Source organism: Tiliqua scincoides, chromosome 2, assembly GCF_035046505.1.
Source record: "Tiliqua scincoides isolate rTilSci1 chromosome 2, rTilSci1.hap2, whole genome shotgun sequence".
NCBI classification, from domain to species: domain Eukaryota; kingdom Metazoa; phylum Chordata; class Lepidosauria; order Squamata; family Scincidae; genus Tiliqua; species Tiliqua scincoides.
In genome coordinates, this window is record NC_089822.1 from 266,564,041 (window position 1) to 266,581,105 (window position 17,065).

Below are 17,065 nucleotides of genomic sequence, written 5' to 3' on the forward strand. Positions count from 1 at the left end.
TTGGCTGCCCATTCCCCTGGGGAATCAGTGCAGTGCAAATTCTAATTGGTGTTTCAGCAAAAGCCACACCATCTTTGCTTGCTCCAAGAAGGCTTATTCCCCAGCAGGACTTTAGCATGCAGTGAACATAAGAACATAAGAACATAAGAACAGCCCAACTGGATCAGGCCATAGGCCCATCTAGTCCAGCTTCCTGTATCTCACAGCGGCCCACCAAATGCCCCAGGGAGCACACCAGATAACAAGAGACCTCATCCTGGTGCTCTCCCCTACATCTGGCATTCTGACTTAACCATTCCTAAAATCAGGAGGTTGCGCATACACATCATGGCTTGTACCCCATAATGGATTTTTCCTCCAGAAACCCGTCCAATCCCCTTTTAAAGGCGTCTAGGCTAGACGCCAGCACCACATCAGCTCTGGAGTGGCCTTTTGCGGTGGCTGCAACGCACATGGTTTTGCCGGGAGCCTCACCAGAGTGTGCAGGGAGCCCCTCTCGCTCCCCTTTGGAGCCATTCCAGGTGGGGGGAGCAAGAACAGAGGCAAAAGCTGCCATTGCTGATCCTGCTGCTTGCTGTGACCCTCTTCCGCAGTTCCTTGAGGCAGACAGAAAAGCCCCACAGTGCCTTCCACCACAGCCCCCAGAATGCATTGCAGCCTTAATAAACACAACCTTTTCGCGACCCACCTAAAATCAACTTGCCACAGACCAAGTGGATCATGACCCACCGATTGAGAACACTGCTCTATTGCATTGGTTTTCAACCTTTCTTGTGCCATGACCACAATAAATAAGTACATAAAGTGTGAGAATGGGGACCCACCACTGATCCCACCCCCGGGACCCAATCCACCCACATCAGTCCCCACCTGTTCCATTTCTCCTTACCTCTTTGTCCTCACAACAACCCTGTGAGGTAGGTGAGGCTGAGAGAAAGTGACTGGCCCAAGGTCACCCAGGAAGCTTCACGGCTAAGTGGGAATTCGAACCTGGATCTTCCAGATCTAAGTCCACCTCCCAAACCACTACACGACTCACAGATTTAAGCACATTGCTCTATTGAAGTTTCTCTTTCTGTTTCAGGAAGCAGCGAAAAACACAGTGAGGCTCACAGGGAGTCTCGTGGAGTGTCACCGGAAGCTGCTGCTGTTGGTGTAGAACAAGAGACTTGGAGAGTCCAGGATGGGTCAGGGAGGCAGGAGGGAAGCACAGTCTGGAGGTCAAAATCTGTTGCTTGTCCCGGATCTGCCATCCATGAAATCTCAAACCAGCAGGAACATCCCAAAGGGAAGAGAAGGAATGAGAGTTCTTTGTGCGGAGAAACAATCACTTGCACGACCATTAATAAACACAGCAACATGCACCCAGGGGGGAAATCACTGAAACACTCTGAGTGGAGAAACGCCTTCAGTCCAAGCACCTCTGTTTCTTCCCATAAGAAGATCTGCACAGGGAGGAACGCTGTGCATCAAGGCAGATCAAAGAAGCAGGAAGGAAAACAAACAGAGAAAGGGAGAAGTAAATCTGGTGATTCTCAGGGTGGAGCTTCCAGTGTCATCCCAGTCAATCCACGAAAAATTCCTTTAAAGAAAAAGGAAAAATGCCCTTCGCGTGCAAAGATGGTAAGCAGTACATCAGAACTTAGAGCACATCAAAGAATCTACAGGAAGCAGAACACATTTAAGTGCTTGCAGTGTGGAAAGTGCTTCAGGGGCAGCAGAAAACTTACAGTGCATCAGAGAACCCACACAGGGGAGAAGCTATATAAATGCTTAGAGTGTGGAAAGAGCTTCATTAAGAGCTCACAGCTGACTTTTCATCAAAGAAACCACACGGGGGAGAAACCATTTCAATGCATGGAGTGTGGAAAGAGCTTCAGTGTGAGTTCAAGCTTGACTGTACATCAAAGATCCCACACTGGAGAGAAACCATTTCAATGCTTGGAGTGTGGGAAGAGCTTCAGTGTGAGTTCAAGCTTGACCGCACATCACAGAATCCACACAGGGGAGAAACCATATACATGCTTCGAGTGTGGAATGAGCTTCAGTCGGAGCTCACAGCTGACTGTGCATCAAAGAACCCACACCGGGGAGAAACCGTTTAAATGCTTGGAGTGTGGAAAAAGCTTCATTCAGAAAGGAAGCCTGTCTTTTCATCAAAGAACCCACACAGGAGAGAAACCATTTCAATGCTTGGAGTGTGGAAAGAGCTTCAGTGTGAGTTCAAGCTTGACTGTACATCAAAGAACCCACACAGGGGAGAAACCATATAAATGCTTCGAGTGTGGAATGAGCTTCAGTCGGAGCTCACAACTGACTGTGCATCAAAGAACCCACACCGGGGAGAAACCGTTTAAATGCTTAGAGTGTGGAAAAAGCTTCATTCATCAAGGAAACCTGTCTTTGCATCAAAGAACCCACACCAAGGAGAAACCATTTCAATGCTTGGAGTGTGGAAAGAGCTTCAGTGTGAGTTCAAGCTTGACTGTACATCACAGAACCCACACAGGGGAGAAACCATATAAATGCTTCGAGTGTGGAATGAGCTTCAGTCGGAGCTCGCACCTGACTGTGCATCAAAGAACCCACACAGGGGAGAAACCATATAAATGCTTCGAGTGTGGAATGAGCTTCAGTCGGAGCACACAACTGACTGTGCATCAAAGAACCCACACCGGGGAGAAACCGTTTAAATGCTTGGAGTGTGGAAAAAGCTTCATTCAGAAAGGAAGCCTATCTTTTCATCAAAGAACCCACACCAGGGAGAAACCATTTCAATGCTTGGAGTGTGGAAAGAGCTTCAGTGTGAATTCAAGCTTGACTGCACATCAAAGAACCCACACAGGGGAGAAACCGTATAAATGCTTGGAGTGTGGAAAGAGCTTCAGTAGGAGAGCAACCCTGACTTTGCATCAAAGAACCCACACAGGGGAGAAACCATATCAATGCTTGGAGTGCAGAAAGAGTTTCAGTCAGAGAGCAACCCTGACTTTGCATCAAAGAACCCACACAGGGGAGAAACCATATAAATGCTTGGAGTGTGGAATGAGCCTCAGTACGAGAGGACACCTCGCTGTGCATCAAAGAATCCACACAGGAGAGAAACTTTATAAATGCTTGGAGTGTGGAAAGAGCTTCACTGAGAGTGGAAGCCTCACTGTGCATCAAAGAACCCACACGGGAGAGAAACCATTTCAATGCTTCGAGTGTGGAAAGAGCTTCATTAAGAGCTCTCAGCTGACTGAACATCAAAGAACCCACACCAGGGAGAAACCTTATACATGCTTGGAGTGTGGAATGAGCTTAAGTACTAGAGCAACCCTCACTGTGCATCAAAGGACTCACACCGGTGAGAAACCATTTAAATGCTTGGAGTGTGGAAAAAGCTTCATTCAGAAAGGAAACCTGTCATTTCATCAAAGAACCCACACTGGGAAGAAACCATTTCAATGCTTGGAGTGTGGAAAGAGCTTCAGTATGAATTCAAGCTTGACTGCACATCAAAGAACCCACACAGGAGAGAAACCATTTCAATGCTTGGAGTGTGGAAAGAGCTGCAGTGTGAGTTCAAGCTTGACTGCACATCAAAGAACCCACACAGGGGAGAAACCATTTCAATGCTTGGAGTGTGGAAAGAGCTTCAGTCAGAGCTCACAGCTGACTGTGCATCAAAGAATCCACACCGGGGAGAAACCGTTTAAATGCTTGGAGTGTGGAAAAAGCTTCATTCAGAAAGGAGACCTTACTGTCCATCAGAGAACCCACACCGGGGAGAAACCATTTCAATGCTTGGAGTGTGGAAAGAGCTTCAGTGTGAGTTCAAGCTTGACTGCACATCAAAGAACCCACACAGGGGAGAAACCCTATAAATGCTTGGAATGTGGAAAGAGCTTCAGTAGGAGAGCAACCTTGACTTTGCATCAAAGAACCCACACTGGTGAGAAACCGTATAAATGTTTGGAATGTGGAAAGAGCATCAGTACGAGAGGACACCTCGCTGTGCATCAAAGAATCCACAGTGGAAAGAAACTTTATAAATGCTTGGAGTGTGGAAAGAGCTTCACTGAGAGTGGAAGCCTCACTGTGCATCAAAGAACCCACACGGGGGAGAAACCATTTCAGTGCTTTGAGTGTGGAAAGAGCTTCATTCACAGCTCACAGCTGACTGAACATCAAAGAACCCACATGGAGGAGAAACCATATAAATGATTTGAGTGTGGAAAGAACTTCAGTCAGAGGAAACACCTGACTGAACATCAAAGAACCCACACCGGGGAGAAACCATTTCAATGCTTGGAGTGTGGAAAGAGCTTCAGTGTGAATTCAAGTTTGACTGCACATCAAAAACCCACACAGGGGAGAAACCTTATAAATGCTTGGGGTGTGGAAAGAGCTTCAGGCAGGCATCAGACCTGACTGTGTATCAAGGAACCACATGGGGGAGAAAACATTTCAGTCTTTCGAGTGTGGAAAGAGCTTCATTTAGAGCTCACAGCTGACTAAACATCAAAGAACCCACACTGGGGAGAAACCTTATACATGCTTGGAGTGTGGAATGAGCTTAAGTACGAGAGCATACCTCACTGTGCATCAAAGGACTCACACAGGGGAGAAACTGAATAAATGCTTGAAGTGTGGAAAGAGCTTCAGCTATAGTGGAAACCTTACAGTCCATCAGAGAACCCACACAAGGGAGAAGGCATAAAAAAGCTTGGAATGTGGAAAGAGGTTCAGGCAGACATCAGACCTGACTGTGCATCAAATAACCCACACGGGGGAGAAACCATTTCAATGCGTGGAGTGTGGAAAGAGCTTCAGTAACAGAGCAAGCCTCTCTGTGCATCAAAGAACCCACACAGGGGAGAAACCCTATAAATGCTTGGAGTGTGGAAAGAGCTTCAGTGGCAGGGGTGCCTTGACTCTACATGAACAAATTCACTGGGGGAGAGACCATATATATGCTTAGAGCAGTGGTTCTCAAACTCTGTGGGAGAGTCACTAAATCTTTGCAGGGGAGGAGGGAGGCAGTGGGGGGAGGGAAAGCAGCGATGCGATCCCCAGGATCGCGACACTCAGGGGGGCTGCAGGGACTGCGATGTACTCACCAATCCCTGCAGCAGCCTTCCCGGGGTGCGGGGAGCCCTGAGTGAGCGCCTGCAGGTCCTTTGGCCTGATCCAGTGGGGCTCTTCTTATAATCTGTCCGGGACCCTCCAGAAGTGATGTCATTAACCTGGAAATGATGTCATGGCCGGAAGTGACGTCATCAAGCAAGAAGTGCTTTCCTGAGAATGCAGCAAGTACTGAAATAACCCATGGCAAGCAATGAAATGGTGCCATTTTCCCTAGATAGGCAGGCTATAAATAAATGAATAAAGAGTACAATCCTATCTACGCTTATCTAAGAGTAAGCTCCTTTGACTATAATGGGTGTTACTTCTGAGGAGACATGTCTAAGATCGGGCTCTAAAATTAATAATTGTAAATACACAAACTAATTAAGGGGAGATGAGATGCTGTTCCTGTTCCATCAGGTGAATTTGCTCTGTCGCCTGCCTGCAATAACCTCAAGGCCCCCCCAGAAAGAAAATTCAGTAAGTTTTCAGCCCTACCCAGTGCCCAGTTCAGTTGTAAGTGATTATATTTAAGCCGGTTCAGTGTGATTTGTGATCAAATTAACTTCAGCCCAACATATTTTTTGTTTCGGCTGGATTGAGAGCCACAGCTTCCCTCTGAAGGAGGGTCTCCAAACCCGGTCAGGGGGCCACACACGGCCCTCAGCAATTCTGTATCCTGCCCATGGCCAGCCTCTGATCCCCCGAGAGCCTCTGGCATAGTTGGCCAAACACCTCCGGAGCTGTGCATGTGGGGTGGGGGATGGGGGTCCATTTCAGTCCGTTTGCAGCACTGAAAAGCAACAAATCTCAACTGCTCGAGTCTCTTTACTGCGCTATGGGGGGTTCTGCCTTCTGGAGCACCTGCTGAGTTCCACGTTCATTGGACTTTGACCGTTCTGGCAGCCTTGCACGTGCCTTTGCCTGACCTTCCACACGTTCAGGGCACATCTGCTTACTCGTGAGTAAGTGCAAATGTGCAGCTTAGTTTCCCTTTCCATTGGGCCCAATACATTTGTCACCTTGGAGGGAGGGCCTTCCTTCTCGGGTGTTTTCTGGGGCCGCGTCCCTCGGACCAGGACCACTCTAAAGCAGGGCTTTTCAGCATGCGGGGCCACCTCTGAGTTTGCCGCCCCCACCCCTGACCCAGAAGTGCTTGTGGTGACGTCATCCTCGCCGCAGTAATTCCACGCTGCTGCGTCCTGCGCTCCCCCTTGGAGGTGGCAGGGAACGGAGGAGGCTTCGCAGGCTTCGTGCAAGGCTCCCTCAGAGCACTCTGGGGCCGCTGGACGCTTCGCTGAGGGGCAGTCCTCAGAGGCGGCTGCAGCAGTGGAAGGGGCGGCCCTCGGGACGGTGTGGTGCAGGGCCTGCGGGGGGTGTGTAGCAGCACCCGGGGTGCCTGCCCCCTCTGGGTATGCCACTGCTCAGGCCACCGCCTCCTCCTGCCCTGCCTGGGAGCCAGGCCTGTGAGTGCGTTTGGTCCCCTCTCTGCAGACTCTGCGCCCTCCTCTTCCACCACCGCTTCGTCAGTGGCACCTTCGTGACCCACCACAGTCAGGTTGTGACCCACCAAGCGGCAGATGAGGGCAGGAGCTGTTGGAGTGAGTTCTCCTGCCCAGCAGGGGGAGGGGAGCCACTGTTCCCTGAGGGACTGGCCAAGGGGACCCAAGAGGAGGGAACTACCACTCTCAGGATGCGCTGGGCAGGAGGCAAGATGGCATCTCCTGGGGCTGGGGGGCGGCGGAGCACGCAAAGGGGCACCTTTGAGGGGGGAGGGGGCAAGCAGGTGCCCCTGTTCGGGATTCCCCTAAAGCACAAGGCCTGGAACCATGAGCAACAGCAGGGTGAATTCTGGGGTGCCTGAACGGCCAGAGTCCGTGTGCCAGGCCTTGTCCCTGACAAAGCACAGCCTGCTCTCTGCAGATTAACCCAGTGTGGGCCCCGAGGATCTCAACAGGGTGAGCGCGAGAAAATGAACCGTTATCTGTAGCAATGCAGAGCCAGCTTTTCGTGCCAACACGGCTTGCAGCACAGGATGTTGGAAAACACCCCGAGAAAGCGGAAAATGGCTCACCATATGATACAGGCTGACACATATCTTTGTAACGTGTTTGTTTCTCATGGATCATGCTGAAAACCCTCCCTCCTCCCTTCCTGAAAGCAGTCTACAAAAATGTTGTAAGTCTAAATAGCCTTTGCTTGATCTGTCTACGGTCAAGCCCGTCTGCACACGAAAGACTTGATGTCCTCTGAATTCTCCTGCCTCGTGTGGGGGCTCTCCGAGAACCCAGGGGTACCCAGTCCCCACTTTTGTTTACATCCCCACTGCCCCCTGTGGCAGGGAGTTCCGCAGGCCCCACAGGGAGGAGAGCCCCCTGCTTCCCATGCACCTGAGGCCAGGCCAGCAAGGAGGCCCTGCCCGCCCCTGGCCTCCTCTGCTCAGAGGGTGTCTAGGCCAGGAGAAGAGCTGACCCCCTGGAGGGCCCGGGTGGCTTCCCTGCCTGCGCTCTGAGGCGAAGCCCCCATGTCTGCGGCACGCGTGGGGAGCAGGAGGGCAGGTGGAGGCAGACCAGGCTCTGCGCACAAGGGGTCTGCGCACACAGACTGCACCTGTCACAGCCCTTCAGGGCACGCGTCGTGCGCACCACTGGACGGCCAGTGCATTCAGCACACTTGTGGAGCAGCTCAGCCATCAACAGGCAGTGTCTGGTTCACACACCCGGATGAGAGGGAGAGGCGGAGAAGGTGCTGGCTCAGTGGCAGAGCCAGAGGGGTGCAGAGCACCGGTTTCAGGAAGCCTCACCTTCCCCGTCGGAGCCATTCCAGGCTGCCAGAGCAACACAGAGACGAAGGCAGGGAGGCTGGAGCCACCCAGAGCGCACGGAGTCGGCTGCAGACCCTGCGGGGCCCTCAGCCTCCTGATAGCAGATCTGCACCACTGAGCTCCGGACCCTCCACTCTGGCCTCAGTGGCACTCCTGGTCTGGTCTGGTCCTGGCACCTGGTCTCTACTTTGACTTCACTGTTTATCATCCTTGGGGATGTTCTTGTGAGTTCTCCCTTACTTGGACTTGCTTTGTGGATGTCTGATGTTCTCTGCTTTGTCTTGCCGTAAGCCCTTTAAGACAACTCTCTGTCTCTTCATTAGGTGTTGCATCTTCAGTACTGAAAGGAAGAATCAGCAACAGACCTGGCAGAACAGGATTGCTGTGGTGCTCAGAATCCCTTGACTGGGTAAACTGCCTCCCTGCAGCACCTCCTTCCTTCATGGTGAAAGTTTCCTCCCTTTGGTCAAAGACCCCATGTGAGGAAGCCTTGCTGAGGAAGCTCCTCCAAGCACTGCCCACCCTCCCCCCCCCCAGTGAACTGCAAGTTCTTTTTGTCCGCAGTTGCTGTGAAGGACGGATGGACTGAGCTAAGCTGGGAGCATCCCTTCTGCCTGGAAATGGCTGTGGAGCAAGGGGGAGAACTCCTAGCTCTGGGTCTGCACTTCCAGCCTGCACTAGAGGAACATGTGAAGCCGGGATTGAAAATGGAGCAAGAGGAGCCAGAAAGTCTCCAGCCAGAGTCGAGGCTGGCAGAACCAGAGGACCTCTCCCCTGCAGCCCGGATGGGGGCTCTCGTGCAGCATCTGAACTGGGCAGAGCCACCGCACATTAAGCAGGAACCAGAAGAGGGATTGTCATCGCAGCAGTGGGAAGCACAATGGTGGGAGTTCCTTGATTCAGTGCAGACCCCTTGTTCTGGAGAGGGAAGCCCACAGCTCCCAGGGACTCTGTCATGGGGTGAGACGCACGTGCTCTGACCAGCTGAAAGCTGAACACAGAGTGGCATCTGGATGTTCCACACCTTCCTCTCAACCCACTCCAGTGCATCACTGTCCTTAAAATATCATGCCCCTTCGGTATTCAGGGGAGGTCTGAGTAGGGGGAATTATCACTGCTCCATCTCTGGGCTCTGCCTAAAAACAGTAGAGTACAATAACTATATTAAAGTGGGTTAAACGACACAAACTGTTGCGGAAGAAAACCCACTTTGTCCTAATTCTTTTTAAAACAAGGGCACAATACTGCCAGCTTGCCTCCCAACACCTGCTTGCTGCAGCAGACTGGACAGTGTCTTGCTCTCAGTGTAATGGGGCAGAAGGAGGGCCTAAAGGCAGTAGCCCCCCTGCCCTTCGCACCCCACCCTGCCTCCAGATTCATATATCTCTTATGCTATTGCACACTGATAGACCTGCCCTCTCTGCCTTCATTTCAACCCATTGTCAGGTTAGCTGAGGTAATGGGTCCTGCTTCATGTGGGGAGCACCTTGAGGGCAGTAAGGATGTATTGTGAAAAGAAGAACTTCCTGCTGTCTCCTCAGACTCTGTCAACAGGCAGAGAGGCGGATCTTGGAAGATGAACTTTTAGTTATTACCTGAGTTGGAGGAATAAAGTCTTCCCTTCTGTCTCTTGCAGGCAGTGGAGCGGCTTCGGCGTCTATTCTGCGTGGCGTCCTCCATGGGCTGCAATAGGAGGGGCTGCTGCGAAGTCTGCTCAGGTAGGGGGCAGGTGACCAGGGAAGCTTGCAGGGAGCAGCGACAGAAGGGGCCGCCTCCTTTGCTTCTTCCTTTCCTGTTGCTTCTGGTGCTGCAAGATGTCGGGCTGCCCATGTGCAGAATATTCCACAGGAATGCCATCAGGAGTGCCCTTATGTGCAAGTGGCAGCTGCCCCTTTTGACTGGCATCATCTGATCACATTGGCGGGAGTCAGGAAGGGCAGGGCTCCTTCTCTCCTCTGCTTGCAGGAATGGAGGTTGCTCACAGCGCCTGTCTCAGAAGCAGCTCTAAATACCCTGCAGCTCACCAGGGCAGTTTGCAGAGAGAGGCAGGAGTGAAGGTTCACTATCAAAGACATAACTGTAGGAAGCATCGTGAACTGTTTTGGACCTGTGTAGTTATTTCCACATAGCACTGTGCCCAAGAACTGGAGATGGCTAGAGCCATCCGTGTGTATGTGCTGTCATCCCAGGTGCTGCCCACATGTAGAACCTGAGCTTCTCCTGCTCCTTTGAGAGACTTCATGCCTTCTTGCCCTGGACCACTGCTCAGGCAGGACTCTGTCTGTGGCTCTGCTGGTGCTCTAGGTGGACAAGCAGAGGTTGAGTCCCAGGTGCTATTAAGTCTTAGGACAGGTGAAGAAGTGTTGCCTTTGCAAGGAAGTCACTCTGCGCATGACCAGGGGCACTTTCTCCAGCTGTCCTTTACAGAAAGGTTTTGCTCCCCTTCAAAGGGGACCCAGCACATGCTACCCCTTTTTAAATTACAGAAATGCAAAGGGTGGAGCATTGCAGGAAAATATCAGGTTTCCCCTCCTGGAGTCTCTGAAATGTGTCTTGGGTAGGGATAATCTGTGCCTTTCTTCATTCAGGCTCCTGTGTCCTTTGAGGAGGTGGCTGTGTCTTTCTCCAAGGAGGAGTGGGCTCTGCTGGAGCCCAACCAGAAGGCCCTGTTTGCTGAAGTGATGCTGGAGAATCTGGAGAATGTGGCTTTTCTGGGTAAGTCAGGACCCCTTTGCTTAATCTCCCTAGATCAGGGACTATGGCCTGGGGGTACTTCCGCCGCCCCACAAAATTTTGCCTAGCCTGCAACAACTTAAAATATTGCTGATATTTTTGCTAACTTTTGATATTTTTATGCATTATATATCATTTCTCAGTTTCAGCAAAGTTTTGTTTCTTAGTAATGGTCACCTTTCTCTTTGTTCACAATTGTATCGTGCTGATTAAAAAAAAGGTGCAAGTAAAACTTATTGATTCATTTAAATTTCATTCATTCATTGATAAAACTGATTTTTGTGTGTGTAAAGTATACAGTGTAGTTCCCTCTAACGGAAAAGTTTGGAGACCCCTGCCCTAGATGCTAAAAGATGGATTGTTTTATCACCAGCATGGAGTGTTTATCACCAGTGATTCTGCAGAGGAATGGGGAGCAAGTGCTGGGATGGGAAGTTTCCAAAGTGACAAAGGTTTTTAAGGAAGGGGGCTGTGGCTAAGAGCTGCTGAGAAGTGGCGGAGAAGCTGCTTGGCATGCAGAAGATCCTGAGTTCAGTCCTTGCTAGATTCAAATTCCTAGGAGAATGCCTGGCATGGCTCCGAAGGGGAGGGGCTGCTTGAACAGCAGGGTGATGCTCCTGCAAAACTTAGTGCTTTGCACCTCTTCTAGCTATGCTGCTCTCTGCATATTTTATAGATTGTGAGCCCTTTTGGGACAGGGATCCAAATTTATTTTGTCTTTAAACCGCTTGTGATAACTCTTTTGTTGAAAAGAGGAACATAAATATTCTTAATGATAATCAGATATAATACTGGAACTCCTATTCAGTTGTGTGAGTGTCATCAAGGTGGCCACTGACTTTTTGTTGGTTACTGATTGGTTGGTTGACCTGTGCTTCCCATCCCCTTCCCACATTTGGAGACAAAATAGGCAAAAAAGCTTCTCAGGGCCGCACGCAACCACTCCGATCACACCATAGCTGGCTCTGGCCTTTACAGTGTGGGCTGCCACAGAGTTCTGTTTTGTCCCCCATGCTTTTTTGCATCTATGTAAAGCAGCTGGGGGAAGTCATCCAGCTCTCTCTGTCCTTGCCATCCCATTCCAGGGAGGCTGTGCAGGTCCTGGAGCACTGCCTGGAGGCGGTTGGGGTCTGGATGAGGGCAATAGGTTGAGACTGATTCCAGAAAAGACAGGCCTCCTTGTCAGGAAAGCCTCGATGCAGGTCTGAAGGCATCTGCCCTCTCTGAATGAGGTAGCACTCCCTCTGCAGAATTGGGTGCGCAGTTTGGGAGTTCTCCCCGGAGAAGCAGGGGGCAGCTGTGGCCAGGAGTGTGTTTGCCCAGTTTTGGCTGGTACGCCAGCTATGGCCATACTTGAATCAATCAGACCTGACCTCAGTGGTCCATGCCTTAGTGTCCGAGACTGGATTACCACAATGCGCTCCAGTAGGGCTGGCCTTGAAGGCTTGGAAGCTGCAATTAGTGCAGAATGCAGCCTGCTAAGCAGTTTTGATCTTTTGGGCCACTGCTTTAGCGACTGCACTGGGTGTCCATTCCTTTCTGGACCCAACGCAGGGTGTTGATATTGACCTTTAAAGCCCTTCAGGGCTGATATTGATATTGCTGATATTGATCTTTAAAGCTAGTCACAGTTGGGGTCCAGATGATCTGAGGGACTGCCTTCTCCCATATTTTCTGACCCAATCTCTATGGTCATCTATGGTCTCTATGGTCTATGGGCTTTCTTGCAAGTGCCTCCTTTATTCCAAGTTAGAGGGATGGAGGCACAGGGGCGGGCCTTCTGTAGAGTGGTGCCACAATTATGAAATTTCCCACCTGGGGAACTGAACTGGAAGTATTTGGCAGTGACATCACCACAGATACTTTCTGATTTTGTCATATGAAGGGGTGTGAAATTTATTTTGAGCCCTGGAGGCCAAGATGCCTCACCTGTGTCTGGTTGTGATGTTGTGCGGGAAGGAAGAGTAGTCCCTGTATCCATCCCATTCACAATGTTATATGTTTTGGTCCTGCCCCCCTTGGGGACCTTGGGAAGAAACTGCAAAGTCACAAGAAATTAATTTCTTGTAGCTTTGTGCTGTGCAGCCATGTTAACACCTCTCAATGATCTCTCCCCCCCCCTGCCCTTTTTGCCTGTTGGTTGGTGACAAGGCTCCACTGCCACAAGGGCAATGCTATCAGATATTGAGCAGGATGGGAGATGTAATGGATCCATCCCCGATCTCTCCAGCTGAGCTCAATGCCTTCTCCATGCCATTTAAAAAAATCTGAAACTGTTTAGGGAAAAGCCCCTCTGTACAAAACAGGTGATCCAGCATTTCTCAGACACTACTACAGCATTTAAATCTAAAGGAATACCCCTATCCTGTGTCCCTCTAAAGCAGGGTTCTCCAACTTTTCCAGTAGGAGGGCCACATCGTATATTTTACATAATTTCCTGAGCTGAAAAATCAGCTATTTTGGGAGTCACTTTCTCTGAATCCATTGGGTTTATTTCTGAGTATGTATGCCAACTAATGTGCATTAGAGCTTCCATCTCTCTGTTGCTAATCAAGATTCTGTCTCTGTTCCAGGAAGGAGCGGGCAAGACCATGAGGATCAGAGGGACCACCGTGGGGTGTCACTGGAAACAGCCTTGCGTGATGTAAAGGAAGTTACTTTTGGAGAATAGGATGGATCAAGGAGGCTGGAGGGAAGACCAGCACCTGTCAGGAGGACTGAAGCACTCCTTTTTCAGGTTTCTGATTTGCATGAATTCCCAAGACCACAAGAACATCCAAAGGGGAAGAGAAGGGAAAAGGGGGAAACAATCAGTTCTGAATCCTACATTAATGAACACAGTGAAATCTGCACAGGGAAGAAAAGGTTGAAGTGCTCTGAGTGGAAAAACAGCTTCAGGTCAAGCATACTTCTTGCTTCCCATGAAAAGTTCCAGACAATTGAGAAAGCTGCGCATCAAGACATGTCAATGAAGCAGGAGGGAATCCAGACAGAGACATGGAGAAATAACTGTGATACTCATCAGGCTGGAGATTTGAGTGTCTTTCCAGATAATCCAGAACAAGAATCTAGAAAGAGGAAGGAAAAATCCCCTCAAAGTGCAAAAACCTACAAAACCTGGAAAACAAACAGGAGAGAAATCTCATAAATGCTTAGAGTGTGGAAAGAGCTTCAGTAAGAGAGCAAACCTTACTGCGCATCAAAGAATCCACACTGGGGAGAAACCTTATAAATGCTTCGATTGTGGAAAGAGCTTCAGCAGCAGAGGAAACCTCACTTTGCATCAAAGAATCCACACTGGGGAGAAACTATATAAATGTTTGGAGTGTGGAAAGAGCTTCAGACAGAGTTCAGGCCTGACTGTTCATCAAAGAACCCACACTGGGGAGAAACCATATAAATGCTGGACATGTGAAAAGAATTTCAGTAAGAGGACAAACCTGACTTTCCATCTAAGAACCCACACTGGGGAGACACCATATAAATGCTTGGAGTGTGGAAAGAACTTGAGTAGCAGGTCAAACCTCACAGTGCATCAAAAAATCCACACTGGGGAGAAACCATATAAATGCTTAGAGTGTGGAAAGAGCTTCAGGCAGAGCTCAAACCTGACTGTGCATAAAAGAATCCATACTGGGGGGAAACCATATAAATGCTTGGAGTGTGGAACGAGCTTTGGACAGAGACCAGACCTGACTGCATCAGAGAATCCACAGTGGGGAGAAATCATTTAAATGCTTGGCATACGGAAAGAGCTTCATTCAGCGTGCAAGCCTGACTGCATGAAATTATATAAATGCTTTGTGTGTGGAAGAGGTTCATTCAGATGATAGAGTAGGTGGAGATATGCTCTTTTTCCTCTCACACAACACTAGAACCAGGGGACATCCACTAAAATTGAGTGTTGGGAGAGTTAGGACAGGCAAAATAAAATATTTCTTTACCCAGCGTGTATTTAGTCTGTGGAACTTCTTGCCACAGGATGTGGTGATGGCATTGGGCCTGGATGGGTGGGCCTAGATGTGATGATGGCATTGGGCCTAGGGGCAGTTGTGCGGGGAGCCAGGACCGGGGCCAGGACCGGGCAGTTATGCTGAATCCCAACTCCCGTCCCCGGGGCGAGCAGAGCGGCTTCAAGCCGCTCCACTCTCCTCGGACTTGCACCACTTCCAAAGGTGGTGCAGTTCCGAGGAGACACATAGGGGCGCTGAGCCCTAACCCACGGGTAAGGGGAAGAGTTTCCCCTTACCGTTGACTGAGCCGCTGCCCACTGCAATCCTGTGTTGGATGTAGTGCAAGCCTCTTGGCATGCCTGCTCCAGCGCGAGTTAGGATTGCGCCCTTGGTTGTGTTACTGTTGTCTGGCTGTGCCTGGCTGAGCTGACTCTGAGGTGGGCTGTGATGATCCACGTGGCTTTGACTCGCAGGGAGAGAGTCTTGCTGGCCTGGCATCAAGCCAGCCAGTCTGGCAGAAACGGAGGTGGGGTGGGGAACATCAATGCTGGGAGGGATGGAAGGACGAAGGAGCAAAGGGGCATGAGTGGATATCTGAAGCGGAGGACCGGAGCTCAGGGTGGGGCAGCAAGTGCGGGGCTGCTGGCAGGCTCTTAAGGTCCCCGTGCCAGGGTGAGAGAGGCCAGCTGCCATCTGCAGTCCTCTCACAACAGACAGGTAGCCCCTTGTCAGCTGCAAGACCTGCCTGAGGTGGAGTTGGATCCCCTTTCCAGTTTGCGCTCTTAGGCTTCTTTCGGGCACGAAGGAGCTGCCCAGCAGAGCACAGTGGAAGCGGTGGGTGCTGTGGCCTTGCAGCAGTGGAGCTTCCCTCCACAGGCAGCAGTTGATGGGGCCCAGAGAAGGAGCAGCTGAGGGAGATTTTTAAGGTTTACCTGTATTGATATATCTTCTTATGTACACTTATGTATCTTGTCTAACTCAAGTAATGTATATTGCTATCTGAAACTGGTTCTCGGGCCTACAAATATGGAGACAGACTTTGGTTGTGCAGTTCTCTGCTTACGCAGATAAGAAGGAACGTGTTTTTCAGCTTTAAACTGGGGCTGACAGCCAGGGACTTTTGCAAGGGAACATTCAAGATCATGTCAGACAGGACTAGGGCACAATGACCCAAGTTTTATGAGTTCTGGAAGTTTGGAAAGTCCCGAGAAGCCAAAATGTGTCATGGTTGTTATGGACAGTTTGTTTTTCTACTGTTATAAAAGTGATCACAAAGGGGAGGTTCAAGAGGGGGTATGGTCTTGTCCTTGTCCAGTCTGTTCGAGCCTGTTAGAAAATAAACCATCTGAGAGAAAGCAACTCTTGATTTTTCATTTCGGCTCCTAATTGGAAAACAAAGACATTTAAATTCTTTCTATCAGTTGGCACCCCAGATTCGTGGACAACGCGGACAGGTGGCTTGGTGGGTGCCTCGCCTCTTGCTGGGTGCGCTTTGCGCGCACCTTCCCTTATTTTTTGGGAGGAGAAGCATGCCTAGCGGAGACTGGGGCTGCTCTGCTGGGAGAGCTGTCGTGCAGTGACCTTCCCCTGGCTTAGGACAGACTGGCTGATTTGGCTCCAAATTGCAAGATTCAGCATATGGAAGGGTGAGATGGTTGTGTCCTCTTTGTTGTTTGTTCTATGCTTTATGTTCTGTGTACTGTCCTGTGTCTTGTGTGATGTGTCTATGTTGTCTTGTGGCTGTCTTTTGTTCTGGTCCATGGTCTTGTACCTTGTATCAGGATTCTTGTCTAAAGGGTTCTGTCTGGGTGCTTTTTGCATTGATTTGACTAGTTGGCTTGACTAGCTGACTTGACTAGCTGGCTGAGAGATCCTCTCTCAGCTAGGGTGTTTAACAGGCTGTGAGGAAGAGAACTCACAGAGTCGGTTTTGAGGGACTCTGGCAGAGTGCTGGCACTCTGAATCGCCTGGCCAGGCAAGGAAAATCTAATTTTTCCAGGTATATTATGTTCCCGTGTATTTTTTTTGGACTTTTGTCCTGCTTTTCAACTGAAATGCTGTGAAGTCTCCAGCCTCATTTTGCAAAAATAGGGAGTGGTTCAGCAAAGCTGAATAGTGCTAAGAATCTGGGCATTCAGCCAGTGCTTGGCACTCTTCCCGGACTGCTTGTGCAGCAGAGGTAATTTTAAACTAGGGCTGCTCAGTGTTCTTTTGCGCATCCTGTCAGCTGACAGTGATTTTAAATCTGTCTGGTGTGCTTGAGAATGAATGAGAACAAGACTGGGTGAATGAATGAAGCTGAGTGAAAAGGGATTGTTCAACCCTACGTTTTGGGCTTCTTACCTGTTGGTAAATCAGCTTTTCTTAAAATGGGCCAAACAACTAGCTGTGCCTCTGATGCTCCTCTTTCCCTGCTTTTGAGGGACTGGGATAGTATCCCAGG

At 50.0% G+C, this 17,065-nt stretch overlaps 2 protein-coding genes across 2 annotated transcripts in view; both read left to right on the forward strand.

Moving 5' to 3' along the window:
- LOC136640365 (zinc finger protein ZFP2-like) overlaps positions 1–17,065 on the forward strand; it is a 246,632-nt gene that overhangs the window by 56,014 nt on the left and 173,553 nt on the right. The window lies entirely within an intron of this gene.
- Positions 1,089–14,503, forward strand: LOC136640530 (zinc finger protein 585A-like). The gene is given in 3 exon segments (XM_066615687.1): positions 1,089–4,315; positions 4,575–4,910; positions 13,853–14,503. Coding segments are annotated over 3 exon segments (3,843 nt in total). The 5' UTR covers positions 1,089–1,359; the 3' UTR covers positions 14,404–14,503.